The sequence below is a fragment of the Tachysurus fulvidraco genome, chromosome 1 (assembly GCF_022655615.1).
Source record: "Tachysurus fulvidraco isolate hzauxx_2018 chromosome 1, HZAU_PFXX_2.0, whole genome shotgun sequence".
Lineage (NCBI taxonomy): Eukaryota > Metazoa > Chordata > Actinopteri > Siluriformes > Bagridae > Tachysurus > Tachysurus fulvidraco.
Window position 1 is genome coordinate 49,878,048 of NC_062518.1, and position 15,000 is coordinate 49,893,047.

The 15,000-nt window shown below is 42.5% G+C and overlaps 1 protein-coding gene across 2 annotated transcripts in view; it reads left to right on the forward strand.

Annotated features, from left to right (window-relative positions):
* Positions 1-15,000, forward strand: part of LOC113636600 (transmembrane inner ear expressed protein) — a 23,365-nt gene that overhangs the window by 5,227 nt on the left and 3,138 nt on the right. Inside the window, exons 2-4 of one of the 2 annotated variants that reach the window (XM_027136797.2) lie at positions 6,312-6,429; positions 12,647-12,796; positions 13,132-13,250. In XM_027136797.2, the coding sequence (XP_026992598.1) occupies positions 6,312-6,429; positions 12,647-12,796; positions 13,132-13,241 (378 nt within the window). In that variant the 3' untranslated portion in view covers positions 13,242-13,250. The remainder of the gene's footprint in view (positions 1-6,311; positions 6,430-12,646; positions 12,797-13,131; positions 13,251-15,000) is intronic. The other variant, XM_027136796.2, reaches the window with a different exon arrangement.

Consider the following 15,000-nt stretch of genomic DNA (forward strand, 5'->3'; position numbering starts at 1 on the left):
GTGTTCACGCTCTACTAGTGTGTGTTCACGCTCTACTAGTGTGTGTTCACGCTCTACTGGTGTGTGTTCACGCTCTACTAGTGTGTGTTTACGCTCTACTAGTGTGTGTTTACGCTCTACTAGTGTGTGTTTACGCTCTACTAGTGTGTGTTTACGCTCTACTAGTGTGTGTTTACGCTCTACTAGTGTGTGTTTACGCTCTACTAGTGTGTGTTCACGCTCTACTAGTGTGTGTTCACGCTCTACTGGTGTGTGTTTACGCTCTACTAGTGTGTGTTTACGCTCTACTAGTGTGTGTTTACGCTCTACTAGTGTGTGTTCACGCTCTACTAGTGTGTGTTCACGCTCTACTAGTGTGTGTTCACGCTCTACTAGTGTGTGTTCACGCTCTACTAGTGTGTGTTCACGCTCTACTAGTGTGTGTTCACGCTCTACTAGTGTGTGTTCACGCTCCACTGGTGTGTGTTCACTCTCTACTGGTGTGTGTTCACGCTCCACTGGTGTGTGTTCACGCTCCACTGGTGTGTGTTCACTCTCTACTGGTGTGTGTTCACGCTCTACTAGTGTGTGTTGTGAAAAACCTTCGGGTCAACAAACTGAATCTGTTTTTAATTCATACTAACTTACATGAGGTACTTAAAAGTGACAGGAAGTGAATGTTTATACCAGTTTAATTGTGCAGACAGACTCCATTGACTGCTTCTGCCTGAAGACAAAGCTTACTCTGTCCTTCTCTAGAGCTTCAAAGAACAAAAAATAATGAAGACCCACATGAGTCAGTGCTGAAGTCAGCAGGATTCAGTAATCAGAGCCTGACCTACTGATACAAACCTCCACTGGATGTTCTTCATTCAACTACCTGCTGACTTTGGCAGGTGTGGCTCCACTGCCTCCACTGCCTTTACTACCCTGCTACCTCCTTTTTGTTCAGGACCTCTACTACCCCCACTGCCTTCACCTCCTTTATTGCCTACACTTCCTTTACTACCTCCACACTCTTTACTACCTATACAATATTCACTAGTTCTACTGTCTCCACTTTTTCTACTACCTCTAATACCTTCACCACCTTTATTGCCCCCACTTCCTCTACTACCTCCATTTCTTCCACTTCCTTCACTATCTTGGCTATCTTCACTACATTCCCTGCCAAATCTCTTTGACCCTGTATATCAAATTCAAATTTTATTCATGGTCAGAGAAGTAATTAAGGCAGCTGGTCTCAGGAGCCATCTTGGATTTGGATTTGGAGTTAGTACCCGTCATATCGTTCTTGCCTCAGCATGGTTGACTCCTGCCTCTGCTTTGACAGATGATCTTTGGTCTCTTGCCCTTTGGTCTGGGAATGTTGTGGATATTTGTTTTTGACCCTGGGCTGTTTAAATAAATCTCCTGCACGTGGATCCTCACATCTCCTGTGAGATTTCACCTGACATTTAAACACAGAGCTGAGACAGGACACAGGAAAGACAGTGGCTCATGAGTCCCGTCGTGATGAAACAGTGGGAACGAAGATTTCACTAAGTCACTCTGAGGACTGTTTGATGCCGGTGCTGAGAAATGTCCTGTTTTTAGATGAACCTTCTCAGGCTTTTCACAACATGCTTCATGTTAACCAGATTAATGAATTTAATACAGAAAACTAAACAAATGTCCTTTATCTTCATCAACCTTGAAATCATGGTGTATTTATTTTAGAGGCTCAGTCCTTTTCTGGGCTTATTGTCTCAGTGTAATGACCATACAGCTCCTGTCTCACTGACTGGTGACTTATAACTGTCTCACTGACTGGTGACTTATAACTGTCTCACTGACTGGTGACTTATAACTGTCTCACTGACTGGTGGCTTAGTAACTGTCTCACTGACTGGTGACTTATAACTGTCTCACTGACTGGTGGCTTAGTAACTGTCTCACTGACTGGTGACTTAGTAACTGTCTCACTGACTGGTGACTTATAACTGTCTCACTGACTGGTGGCTTAGTAACTGTCACACTGACTGGTGACTTAGTAACTGTCTCACTGACTGGTGACTTATAACTGTCTCACTGACTGGTGGCTTAGTAACTGTCTCACTGACTGGTGACTTATAACTGTCTCACTGACTGGTGGCTTAGTAACTGTCACACTGACTGGTGACTTAGTAACTGTCTCACTGACTGGTGACTTATAACTGTCTCACTGACTGGTGGCTTAGTAACTGTCTCACTGACTGGTGACTTAGTAACTGTCTCACTGACTGGTGACTTATAACTGTCTCACTGACTGGTGGCTTAGTAACTGTCTCACTGACTGGTGACTTAGTAACTGTCTCACTGACTGGTGACTTATAACTGTCTCACTGACTGGTGACTTAGTAACTGTGTCACTGACTGGTGACTTAGTAACTGTGTCACTGACTGGTGACTTAGTAACTGTCTCACTGACTGGTGACTTATAACTGTCTTACTGACTGGTGACTTAGTAACTGTGTCACTGACTGGTGACTTAGTAACTGTGTCACTGACTGGTGGACTTATTAACTGTCTCACTGACTAGTGACTTAGTAACTGTCTCACTGACTGGTGACTTAGTAACTGTCACACTGACTGGTGACTTAGTAACTGTCTCACTGACTGGTGACTTAGTAACTGTCTCACTGACTGGTGACTTAGTAACTGTCTCACTGACTGGTGACTTAGTAACTGTCACACTGACTGGTGACTTAGTAACTGTGTCACTGACTGGTGACTTAGTAACTGTGTCACTGACTGGTGACTTATAACTGTCACACTGACTGGTGACTTAGTAACTGTGTCACTGACTGGTGACTTAGTAACTGTGTCACTGACTGGTGACTTATAACTGTCTCACTGACTGGTGACTTAGTAACTGTCTCACTGACTGGTGACTTATAACTATCTCACTGACTGGTGACTTATAACTGTCTCACTGACTGGTGACTTATAACTGTCTCACTGACTGGTGACTTAGTAACTGTCACACTGACTGGTGACCTTAGTAACTGTCTCACTGACTGGTGACTTAGTAACTGTCTCACTGACTGGTGACGTATAACTGTCTCACTGACTGGTGACTTATAACTGTCTCACTGACTGGTGACTTATAACTGTCTCACTGACTGGTGACTTAGTAACTGTCTCACTGACTGGTGACTTATAACTGTCTCACTGACTGGTGACTTATAACTGTCTCACTGACTGGTGACTTAGTAACTGTCTCACTGACTGGTGACTTATAACTGTCTCACTGACTGGTGACTTATAACTGTCTCACTGACTGGTGACTTAGTAACTGTGTCACTGACTGGGTGACTTAGTAACTGTCTCACTGACTGGTGACTTATAACTGTCTCACTGACAGGTGACTTATAACTGTCCACTGACTGGTGACTTAGTAACTGTCTCACTGACTGGTGACTTAGTAACTGTGTCACTGAACTGGTGACTTAGTAACTGTGTCACTGACTGGTGACTTATTCAACTGTCTCACTGACTAGTGACTTAGTAACTGTCTCACTGACTGGTGGACTTAGTAACTGTCTCACTGACTGGTGACTTATAACTGTCTCACTGACTGGTGACTTATAACTGTCTCCACTGACTGGTGACTTATAACTGTCTCACTGACTGGTGACTTATAACTGTCTCACTGACTGGTGACTTAGTAACTGTGTCACTGACTGGTGACTTAGTAACTGTCTCCACTGACTGGTGACTTATAACTGTCACACTGACTGGTGACTTAGTAACTGTGTCACTGACTGGTGACTTATAACTGTCTCACTGACTGGTGACTTAGTAACTGTCTCACTGACTGGTGACTTATAACTATCTCACTGACTGGTGACTTAGTAACTGTCTCACTGACTGGTGACGTATAACTGTCTCACTGACTGGTGACTTATAACTGTCTCACTGACTGGTGACTTAGTAACTGTCTCACTGACTGGTGACTTAGTAACTGTCACACTGACTGGTGACTTAGTAACTGTCTCACTGACTGGTGACTTATAACTGTCTCACTGACTGGTGGCTTAGTAACTGTCTCACTGACTGGTGACTTAGTAACTGTCTCACTGACTGGTGACTTATAACTGTCTCACTGACTGGTGGCTTAGTAACTGTCTCACTGACTGGTGACTTAGTAACTGTCTCACTGACTGGTGACTTATAACTGTCTCACTGACTGGTGACTTAGTAACTGTGTCACTGACTGGTGACTTAGTAACTGTGTCACTGACTGGTGACTTAGTAACTGTCTCACTGACTGGTGACTTATAACTGTCTTACTGACTGGTGACTTAGTAACTGTGTCACTGACTGGTGACTTAGTAACTGTGTCACTGACTGGTGACTTATTAACTGTCTCACTGACTAGTGACTTAGTAACTGTCTCACTGACTGGTGACTTAGTAACTGTCACACTGACTGGTGACTTAGTAACTGTCTCACTGACTGGTGACTTAGTAACTGTCTCACTGACTGGTGACTTAGTAACTGTCTCACTGACTGGTGACTTAGTAACTGTCACACTGACTGGTGACTTAGTAACTGTGTCACTGACTGGTGACTTAGTAACTGTGTCACTGACTGGTGACTTATAACTGTCACACTGACTGGTGACTTAGTAACTGTGTCACTGACTGGTGACTTAGTAACTGTGTCACTGACTGGTGACTTATAACTGTCTCACTGACTGGTGACTTAGTAACTGTCTCACTGACTGGTGACTTATAACTATCTCACTGACTGGTGACTTATAACTGTCTCACTGACTGGTGACTTATAACTGTCTCACTGACTGGTGACTTAGTAACTGTCACACTGACTGGTGACTTAGTAACTGTCTCACTGACTGGTGACTTAGTAACTGTCTCACTGACTGGTGACGTATAACTGTCTCACTGACTGGTGACTTATAACTGTCTCACTGACTGGTGACTTATAACTGTCTCACTGACTGGTGACTTAGTAACTGTCTCACTGACTGGTGACTTATAACTGTCTCACTGACTGGTGACTTATAACTGTCTCACTGACTGGTGACTTAGTAACTGTCTCACTGACTGGTGACTTATAACTGTCTCACTGACTGGTGACTTATAACTGTCTCACTGACTGGTGACTTAGTAACTGTGTCACTGACTGGTGACTTAGTAACTGTCTCACTGACTGGTGACTTATAACTGTCTCACTGACTGGTGACTTATAACTGTCTCACTGACTGGTGACTTAGTAACTGTCTCACTGACTGGTGACTTAGTAACTGTGTCACTGACTGGTGACTTAGTAACTGTGTCACTGACTGGTGACTTATTAACTGTCTCACTGACTAGTGACTTAGTAACTGTCTCACTGACTGGTGACTTAGTAACTGTCTCACTGACTGGTGACTTATAACTGTCTCACTGACTGGTGACTTATAACTGTCTCACTGACTGGTGACTTATAACTGTCTCACTGACTGGTGACTTATAACTGTCTCACTGACTGGTGACTTAGTAACTGTGTCACTGACTGGTGACTTAGTAACTGTCTCACTGACTGGTGACTTATAACTGTCACACTGACTGGTGACTTAGTAACTGTGTCACTGACTGGTGACTTATAACTGTCTCACTGACTGGTGACTTAGTAACTGTCTCACTGACTGGTGACTTATAACTATCTCACTGACTGGTGACTTAGTAACTGTCTCACTGACTGGTGACGTATAACTGTCTCACTGACTGGTGACTTATAACTGTCTCACTGACTGGTGACTTAGTAACTGTCTCACTGACTGGTGACTTAGTAACTGTCACACTGACTGGTGACTTAGTAACTGTCTCACTGACTGGTGACTTATAACTGTCTCACTGACTGGTGACTTATAACTGTCTCACTGACTGGTGACTTATAACTGTCTCACTGACTGGTGACGTATAACTGTCTCACTGACTGGTGACTTAGTAACTGTCTCACTGACTGGTGACTTAGTAACTGTGTCACTGACTGGTGACTTAGTAACTGTCTCACTGACTGGTGACTTATAACTGTCTCACTGACTGGTGACTTATAACTGTCTCACTGACTGGTGACTTATAACTGTCTCACTGACTGGTGACTTAGTAACTGTGTCACTGACTGGTGACTTAGTAACTGTCTCACTGACTGGTGACTTAGTAACTGTCTCACTGACTGGTGACTTAGTAACTGTCTCACTGACTGGTGACTTAGTAACTGACTTACTAACTACTCTCTCTCTCTCTCTCTCTCTCTCTCTCTCTCTCTCTCTCTCTCTCTCTCTCTCTCTCTCTCTCTTTCAGCTCTTGCCCACAGACCCCCCACCGAAGCCGGACCCCATCACCTCGGAGACGGTCGTGTTTTGGGGACTTCGTCTCTGGCAGGTTGTGGGGATTTTCTCCATGTTTATCCTGGTCATCAGTAAGTGTATTTACATAAATAAGACCAACAGAAATCATATTTGTTATTGTTTTATTACGGTATTTTTATTAAAAGAACATTTTTACCCTGATGTTCTTGAATGGGGTCTCTGGCTCAGTAAGGGGTGGAGCTTATGAGCATATTCATAAGCATGCATATGGAGGTCTCTGCAGGTTCCTGCACTCTCACTGCCGTGACCGGGTTCCATTCCAACCCAGTTAATCACTAAGGTGTTAACTTTCAGTGTCTGCCCCAAATAAATAAATAATTAAATATAAATGTGGACCTTATTATCATTTGCATTATTTGCAATGTTTATGCTGTAATATTCCCAAGCTTAGCTAATGTTAGCGTTAAGCCTTTAGATGTTTTTAAGTAAATGTTTAAAAGTTATTTATTTAGTGCAATTTAACACATAATGGTTGACCAACATGTGGAACAAAGAAATTATAAAGTGCAAATATAAAAAAAAATAATTATTAACATGATGTAAAATACACACAATACACACAGTACACACACACACACACACACACACACACACACACACACACACACACACACACACACAGAGAGAGAAACATTTGATAATGTTTATCTAACTATACTGTGCTCTAATAGTTAACCATGGAAACGGCGGTATAGTGATCTAATGGTTTGACTGTAAAGAATAATGACTGACTGTAGTTGGACTGAGTCATGATCATTGTTGAGAATGTTCCGGAGTCCTCAGGTTCAGGACCTGTTGTTTTATAGGTGTAATGACGTCCACTGATGTTCCTCTGATGAGTCTTTGATCTTGTAGCCCAGATGAGACAGGCTCATCACCGTAGTTACCGCATCGATCCTATTGTATGTGGCCTGATTAGATGGTGCTGCTGGCAGCACGAGCTGTGGTTCGTCTGATCTCAACGTAAGTGTAGGGTTCACAGTGTGAGACTGAGACACGTCTCCACTCATACGTCACACTACTCCACACACGTCCTGCTGAGACACTTCCACCATCCCGTTCCACCAATCTGATTCTCCACTGACTTGACAGAGCTGAGGTCTGATTACAGACCAAAACTCCCAAGCAAATAATGAGCTCACTTTTCATTCTCCATGACCACATTAGATCCTGTTACTGTCTAACACCAGACGTCAAGTCAATAAGCTTGTATTGTCATTTCAAATGAGACAATGTTCCTCCAGGACCATGGAGCTACACAGAACAACCACGGAGCTACATAGAACAACCATGGAGCTACATAGAACAAACACAGAGTTACATAGAACAAACACAGAGCTACATAGAACAACACAGAGCTACATAGAACAACACAGAGCTACATAGAACAACAAAGAGCTACACAGAACAAACACAGAGCTACATAGAACAACACAGAGCTACATAGAACAAACACAGAGCTACATACAACAACACAGAGCTACATAGAACAACACAGAGCTACATAGAACAACACAGAGCTACATAGAACAACACAGAGCTACATAGAAAAAAATCACAAACGCAGAGCTACACAGAACAACACAGAGCTACATAGAACAACACAGAGCTACATAGAACAACACAGAGCTACACAGAACAACACAGAGCTACATAGAACAACACAGAGCTACATAGAACAACACAGAGCTACACAGAACAAACACAGAGCTACACAGAACAAACACAGAGCTACACAGAACAAACACAGAGCTACATAAAACAAACACAGAGCTACACAGAACAACACAGAGCTACATAGAACAAACACAGAGCTACATAGAACAAACACAGAGCTACATAGAACAAACACAGAACAAACAGAGAGCTACACAGAACAAACACAGAACAAACAGAGCTACATAGAACAAACACAGAGCTACACAGAACAACACAGAGCTACATAGAACAAACACAGAGCTACACAGAACAAACACAGAGCTACACAGAACAAACACAGAACAAACAGAGCTACACAGAACAAACACAGAACAAACAGAGCTACACAGAACAAACACAGAGCTACACAGAACAAACACAGAACAAACAGAGCTACACAGAACAAACACAGAACAAACAGAGCTACACAGAACAAACACAGAGCTACACAGAACAAACACAGAACAAACAGAGCTACACAGAACAAACACAGAGCTACATAGAACAAACAGAGCTACACAGAACAAACACAGAGCTACACAGAACACAGAACAAACACAGAACAAACAGAGCTACATAGAACAAACACAGAGCTACACAGAACAAACACAGAACAAACAGAGCTACACAGAACAAACACAGAACAAACACAGAACAAACAGAGCTACACAGAACAAACACAGAGCTACACAGAACAAACACAGAACAAACACAGAACAAACACAGAACAAACACAGAGCTACACAGAACAAACACAGAACAAACAGAGCTACACAGAACAAACACAGAACAAACACAGAGCTACACAGAACAAACACAGAACAAACACAGAACAAACACAGAACAAACACAGAACAAACACAGAACAAACACAGAGCTACACAGAACAAACACAGAACAAACACAGAACAAACACAGAACAAACACAGAGCTACACAGAACAAACACAGAACAAACACAGAACAAACAGAGCTACACAGAACAAACACAGAACAAACACAGAACAAACACAGAACAAACACAGAACAAACACAGAACAAACAGAGCTACACAGAACAAACACAGAGCTACACAGAACAAACACAGAACAAACAGAGCTACACAGAACAAACACAGAGCTACACAGAACAAACACAGAACAAACACAGAGCTACACAGAACAAACACAGAACAAACACAGAACAAACACAGAGCTACACAGAACAAACACAGAGCTACACAGAACAAACACAGAACAAACACAGAACAAACACAGAACAAACACAGAGCTACACAGAACAAACACAGAACAAACACAGAACAAACACAGAGCTACACAGAACAAACACAGAACAAACACAGAACAAACACAGAGCTACACAGAACAAACACAGAACAAACACAGAACAAACACAGAACAAACACAGAGCTACACAGAACAAACACAGAACAAACACAGAACAAACACAGAACAAACACAGAGCTACACAGAACAAACACAGAACAAACACAGAACAAACACAGAGCTACACAGAACAAACACAGAGCTACACAGAACAAACACAGAACAAACACAGAACAAACACAGAACAAACACAGAGCTACACAGAACAAACACAGAACAAACACAGAACAAACACAGAGCTACACAGAACAAACACAGAACAAACACAGAACAAACACAGAACAAACACAGAGCTACACAGAACAAACACAGAACAAACACAGAACAAACACAGAACAAACACAGAGCTACACAGAACAAACACAGAACAAACACAGAACAAACACAGAACAAACACAGAGCTACACAGAACAAACACAGAACAAACACAGAACAAACAGAGCTACACAGAACAAACACAGAACAAACACAGAACAAACACAGAACAAACACAGAACAAACACAGAACAAACAGAGCTACACAGAACAAACACAGAGCTACACAGAACAAACACAGAACAAACAGAGCTACACAGAACAAACACAGAGCTACACAGAACAAACACAGAACAAACACAGAGCTACACAGAACAAACACAGAACAAACACAGAACAAACACAGAGCTACACAGAACAAACACAGAGCTACACAGAACAAACACAGAACAAACACAGAACAAACACAGAACAAACACAGAGCTACACAGAACAAACACAGAACAAACACAGAACAAACACAGAACAAACACAGAACAAACACAGAACAAACACAGAGCTACACAGAACAAACACAGAACAAACAGAGCTACACAGAACAAACACAGAACAAACACAGAACAAACCCAGAACAAACAGAGCTACACAGAACAAACACAGAGCTACACAGAACAAACACAGAACAAACAGAGCTACACAGAACAAACACAGAACAAACAGAGCTACACAGAACAAACACAGAACAAACAGAGCTACACAGAACAAACACAGAGCTAGGGGCTTAAAGTATGTCATAGATATATAAAGTGTATCTGTACATCCTGATGCAGTTTGAGACAAAAGACAAAAAGACAGTACAAACTAACAATACAACACACTACAGAAAACACACAAGACATTTCACAATAGCAGCGGTGACCAGTGAACATACTGCATTTTGACTTGTTTCTACTTCAGTACAGTGTTTTTGCACACGTACTATAGAACACATCAGTATTATAGCAGCAGTTATATGAGGCGGTGTAACGAGTGTAAAACAGAAATCCACTCAAATGTGACAGCCCAAATGTGTAAAGAGCAAAAACTGTGTGTAAAAATATCATGTAAACAGTTTGATATGGTGGTGCTGTAGACATGGTGCATATTGGAAGAGTGTGTATTTGGTGCAGGTCAGTGCAGTCCATACAGTTAGGTGTGTGTGTGTGTGTGTGTGTGTGTGTGTGTGTGTGTGTGTGTGTGTGTGTGTGTGTGTGTGTGTGTATTCTGATGGCTTGTGGAAAGAAACTTACACAATCTGGTCATGAGGCCCTAATGCTACGATACCAGATGGCAGGAGGGTGAAGAGTGTGTGTGAGGGTTGTGTGAGGTGAAGAGTGTGTGTGTGAGGGTTGTGTGTGAGGTGAAGAGTGTGTGTGTGAGGGTTGTGTGTGAGGTGAAGAGTGTGTGTGTGTGAGGGTTGTGTGTGAGGTGAAGAGTGTGTGTGTGAGGGTTGTGTGTGAGGTCCCCAATGCTGTTAGCTTTGTAGATGCAGCGAGTGGTGTAAGTGTCCATGATAGAGAGAAGAGAGACCCCAATGATCTTCTCAGATGTCCTCACTATCCGCTGCAGGGTCTTGTGATCAGACATGGTGCAGTTCCCAAACCAGACAGTGATGCAGCTGCTCAGGATGCTCTCAATGGTCCCTCTGTAAAAAGTAGTCAGGATGGGGGGAGGGGGGAGATGTGCCTTTCTCAGCCTTCGTAGGAAGTAGAGATGCTGCTTTGCTTTCTTGGTGATGGAGCTGGTGTTGAGTGACCAGGTGAAGTTCTCCGCTACATGAACACCAAGAAATTTGTTGCTCTTGACGATCTCTACAGATGATCCGTCGATGTTCAGTGGACAGTGGTCACTCTGTGCTCCTCTGAAGTCAACAACCATCTCTTTGGTTTTATCAACATTCAGAGACAGGTTGTTGGTTCTACACCAGGTATAAGCTGCTGCATCTCTTCCCTGTATACTGACTCGTCGTCCTTGCTGATGAGACCCACCACGGTGGTGTTATTGGCGAACTTGATAATATGGTTCGATCTGTGCATTGCAACACAGTCGTGAGTCAGCAGAGTGAACAGCAGTGGACTGAGCACGCAGCCCTGAGGGGCTCCACTGCTCAGTGTGGTGGTGGTGGTGCGGTTGGTGATGCTGTTCCCGATCAGGACTGACTGAGGTCTCCCAGGCAGGAAGTCCAGGATCCAGTTGCAGATGGAGGTGTTCAGTCCCAGCAGGCTCAGCTTCTCAGTCAGGTGCTGAGGGATGATTGTATTGATTGATGAACTAAAGTCTATGAACAGCTTTCGTACATAAGTGTCTTTATTGTCCAGATGGGTGAGGGCTAAACGAAGGGGCGTGACAATGGACATCAACCAGCCGAGACCACGAAACTCTTCTGTATGTCACAGCATCTCTTTCTTCCTTCCTTTCTTTCTTTCTTTCTTTCTTTCTTTCTTTCTTTCTTTCTTTCTTTCTTTCTTTGAAGTAATTTTTACTCATTCTTCTTTCTTCTTTTTTATGGGTTCCTATCTTACTGTATATATCCTTCTTAATGCCTTAATGTTCCTTAATGTTTTTTTTTTAAGTTTCAAATGTCTTCCTTCTTTATTTAAACACTGATGGATTAATTGATGGATTAATTGATGGATTAATTGATGGATTAATTGATGGATTAATTGATGGATTAATTGATGGATTAATCACAGCCCTTGTAGTTGAAGCTGAATGTAATGTAGAGTTTAAAGAGAATAAATGTGTTTAATGTGAGTAAAGCGAGTGACAGGTGATGAAGGAGATGATTTATGGAGGTGGTTTACAGTGTTATTTGAATATGAATGTGAATATAATAAGTGTTGATTTTACAGCCCAGTGTCAGCCTCGTCCGTGTGGTGTGTGTTTTTCAGTCATTACGCTGTGCTGCATTTTTAAATGTCGAGTTCCTCGCACCAAGAAGGAGATCGAGGCTCGTCACGCTCAGAGACAAGCGGCTAAGACCTATGCTAACACACTGGAGACGGTTCCTCCTCTCAATGAACTCACTGAGATACCAGGAGGTAAAAACACACACACACACACATGAACACACACACACATGAACACACACACACATGAACACACACACACACACACACACACACACACACACACACACACACACACACACACACACACACACACACACACACACACACACACACACAGGAACTGCTTCTGCTACTGTAGCTCTTTACAGTCACTGTTTACACTTTACTGTATTTTCATCACACTGAATCCTTTAGTTTTCTGTTCTTCTGAGTTTTCCTCTCTATCTGTGTGTGTGTGTGTGTGTGTGTGTGTGTGTGTGTGTGTGTGTGTGTGTGTGTGTGTGTGTGTGTGTTTGACCCTTCAGTGATTCGTACTGTCTCTGAGCAAGTGCAGACATGTGATACTAATCAACTTCCTGCTCTGAATGAGGAAGAGGAACCGACCAATCAGAGCGCTCAGAATGAGACAGGCTAAAACTCTACTGTCTGTCTCTTTATCTGTCTGTCTGTCTGTCTTTTTATCTGTCTGTCTGTCTGTCTGTCTGTCTGTCTGTCTGTCTGTCTGTCTGTCTGTCTCTTTATCTGTCTGTCTCTTTATCTGTCTGTCTCTTTGTCTGTCTGTCTCTTTATCTGTCTGTCTCTTTATCTGTCTGTCTGTCTGTCTGTCTGTCTCTTTATCTGTCTGTCTCTTTATCTGTCTGTCTCTTTATCTGTCTGTCTCTTTATCTGTCTGTCTGTCTGTCTGTCTCTTTATCTGTCTGTCTGTCTCTTTATCTGTCTGTCTGTCTGTCTCTTTATCTGTCTGTCTCTTTATCTGTCTGTCTCTTTATCTGTCTCACCCCTCAGTACTTTATCTTGCTTCTGTATTTCAGACTCAATAAACTTGTCTTTCTCTCTTCTTCGCTTCGTCTCCTCTCTTTTTTCTTCTTTTTGTTTTGCTGTCTGTTGTCTTTCCTGCTCACAAACCCTTCTAACCCACATCACACACTCACAGCTCATTTACTCTCACAGTGTGGTGCATAAGTATTTGCCCCCCAACACTTCCACATTTTGTCATTTTTGTGAAATTTGTAAATCCACAAATTAAATTGGGGAAAGAATTAGAGAGCGTTTGATTGGCCACAGATCAGACGTGTCGTCGTTGTCTCTGTAGAATCATCAAGAACAGATCTACAGATAAACGGCTTTTATTTCATCTCCGTAGTTCCCTAAAACATGATGTGTTTTTGATAACCTGTGTGTGTGTGTGTGTGTGTGTGTGTGTCTGTGTGTGTGTGTGTGTGTGACCAGTGGAATTGTGGGTAATTACAGAATACACACTCTGACAGCATGCTGTATTAATGACAAGCTTATTAGCACATACTGTACATGTTGATTTCGCAAAGTCTCCTCAGAGGCTCTGTTACATGTTTCTGTTTCTTTCAAGACGAAGTTTCTACAGGAGCTTTTAGTCTTCTGCAGACGGAGACAGAGCCTGAGAGGACGTGTCTCATAATGACAACTTTCTCATTTTATTGTTATTGCACTTTATTGCATCAGTCACTTTGGAAGAAAGCAGCTGTGAATCTGAGAAAGAACTTCTCACACACACACACACACACACACACACACACACACACACACACACACACACACACACACACACACACACACACACACACACACATTAACAATAACTTTATTTAACTTTATTTTATCCTCTTTCACACCTGCACTACATGTTCATGTCACCAGTGTCCTCCATCTGGTTCTCATGGGGTTGTCTGGGTTCATCATACCTGTCCACATGGACACTTTCTGTCTCCTCGATGAGACTTTTAATTCATTTTAACTGTAAGGTGAAACATTGCCTTATACCTTCAAAGTTAGCATGGAGTTAGCGACTTCTTCTTTCTTTTCTTCTTCTTCTTCTTTTATTGCCGGAGAAACTTATTTCTGGGAACTCCTCCTTCTTGTTCCCGGTGTTCTGTAGGTTCTCATGTCTCTGACCAATGTCCTGTCCCCTGTGGTCACTTGGTAATGCCATGAAGACTTCAAACCTAGCTTTACAAGTACAGTACGTTCCTCAACAAGCGACAAGTTTTCCAAGATTGTAACCTGGATCTGTCGAAGGAAGTGAGTTAATCAGATAAACTCGCCTCATGAGGAAAAGGTGTTTGTCTAGTCCGAGGTCAACTGCTCACCTCAGGATCTCGCTGGTTGTATCTTTATTGTACAGAAGACTTTAAACAGCT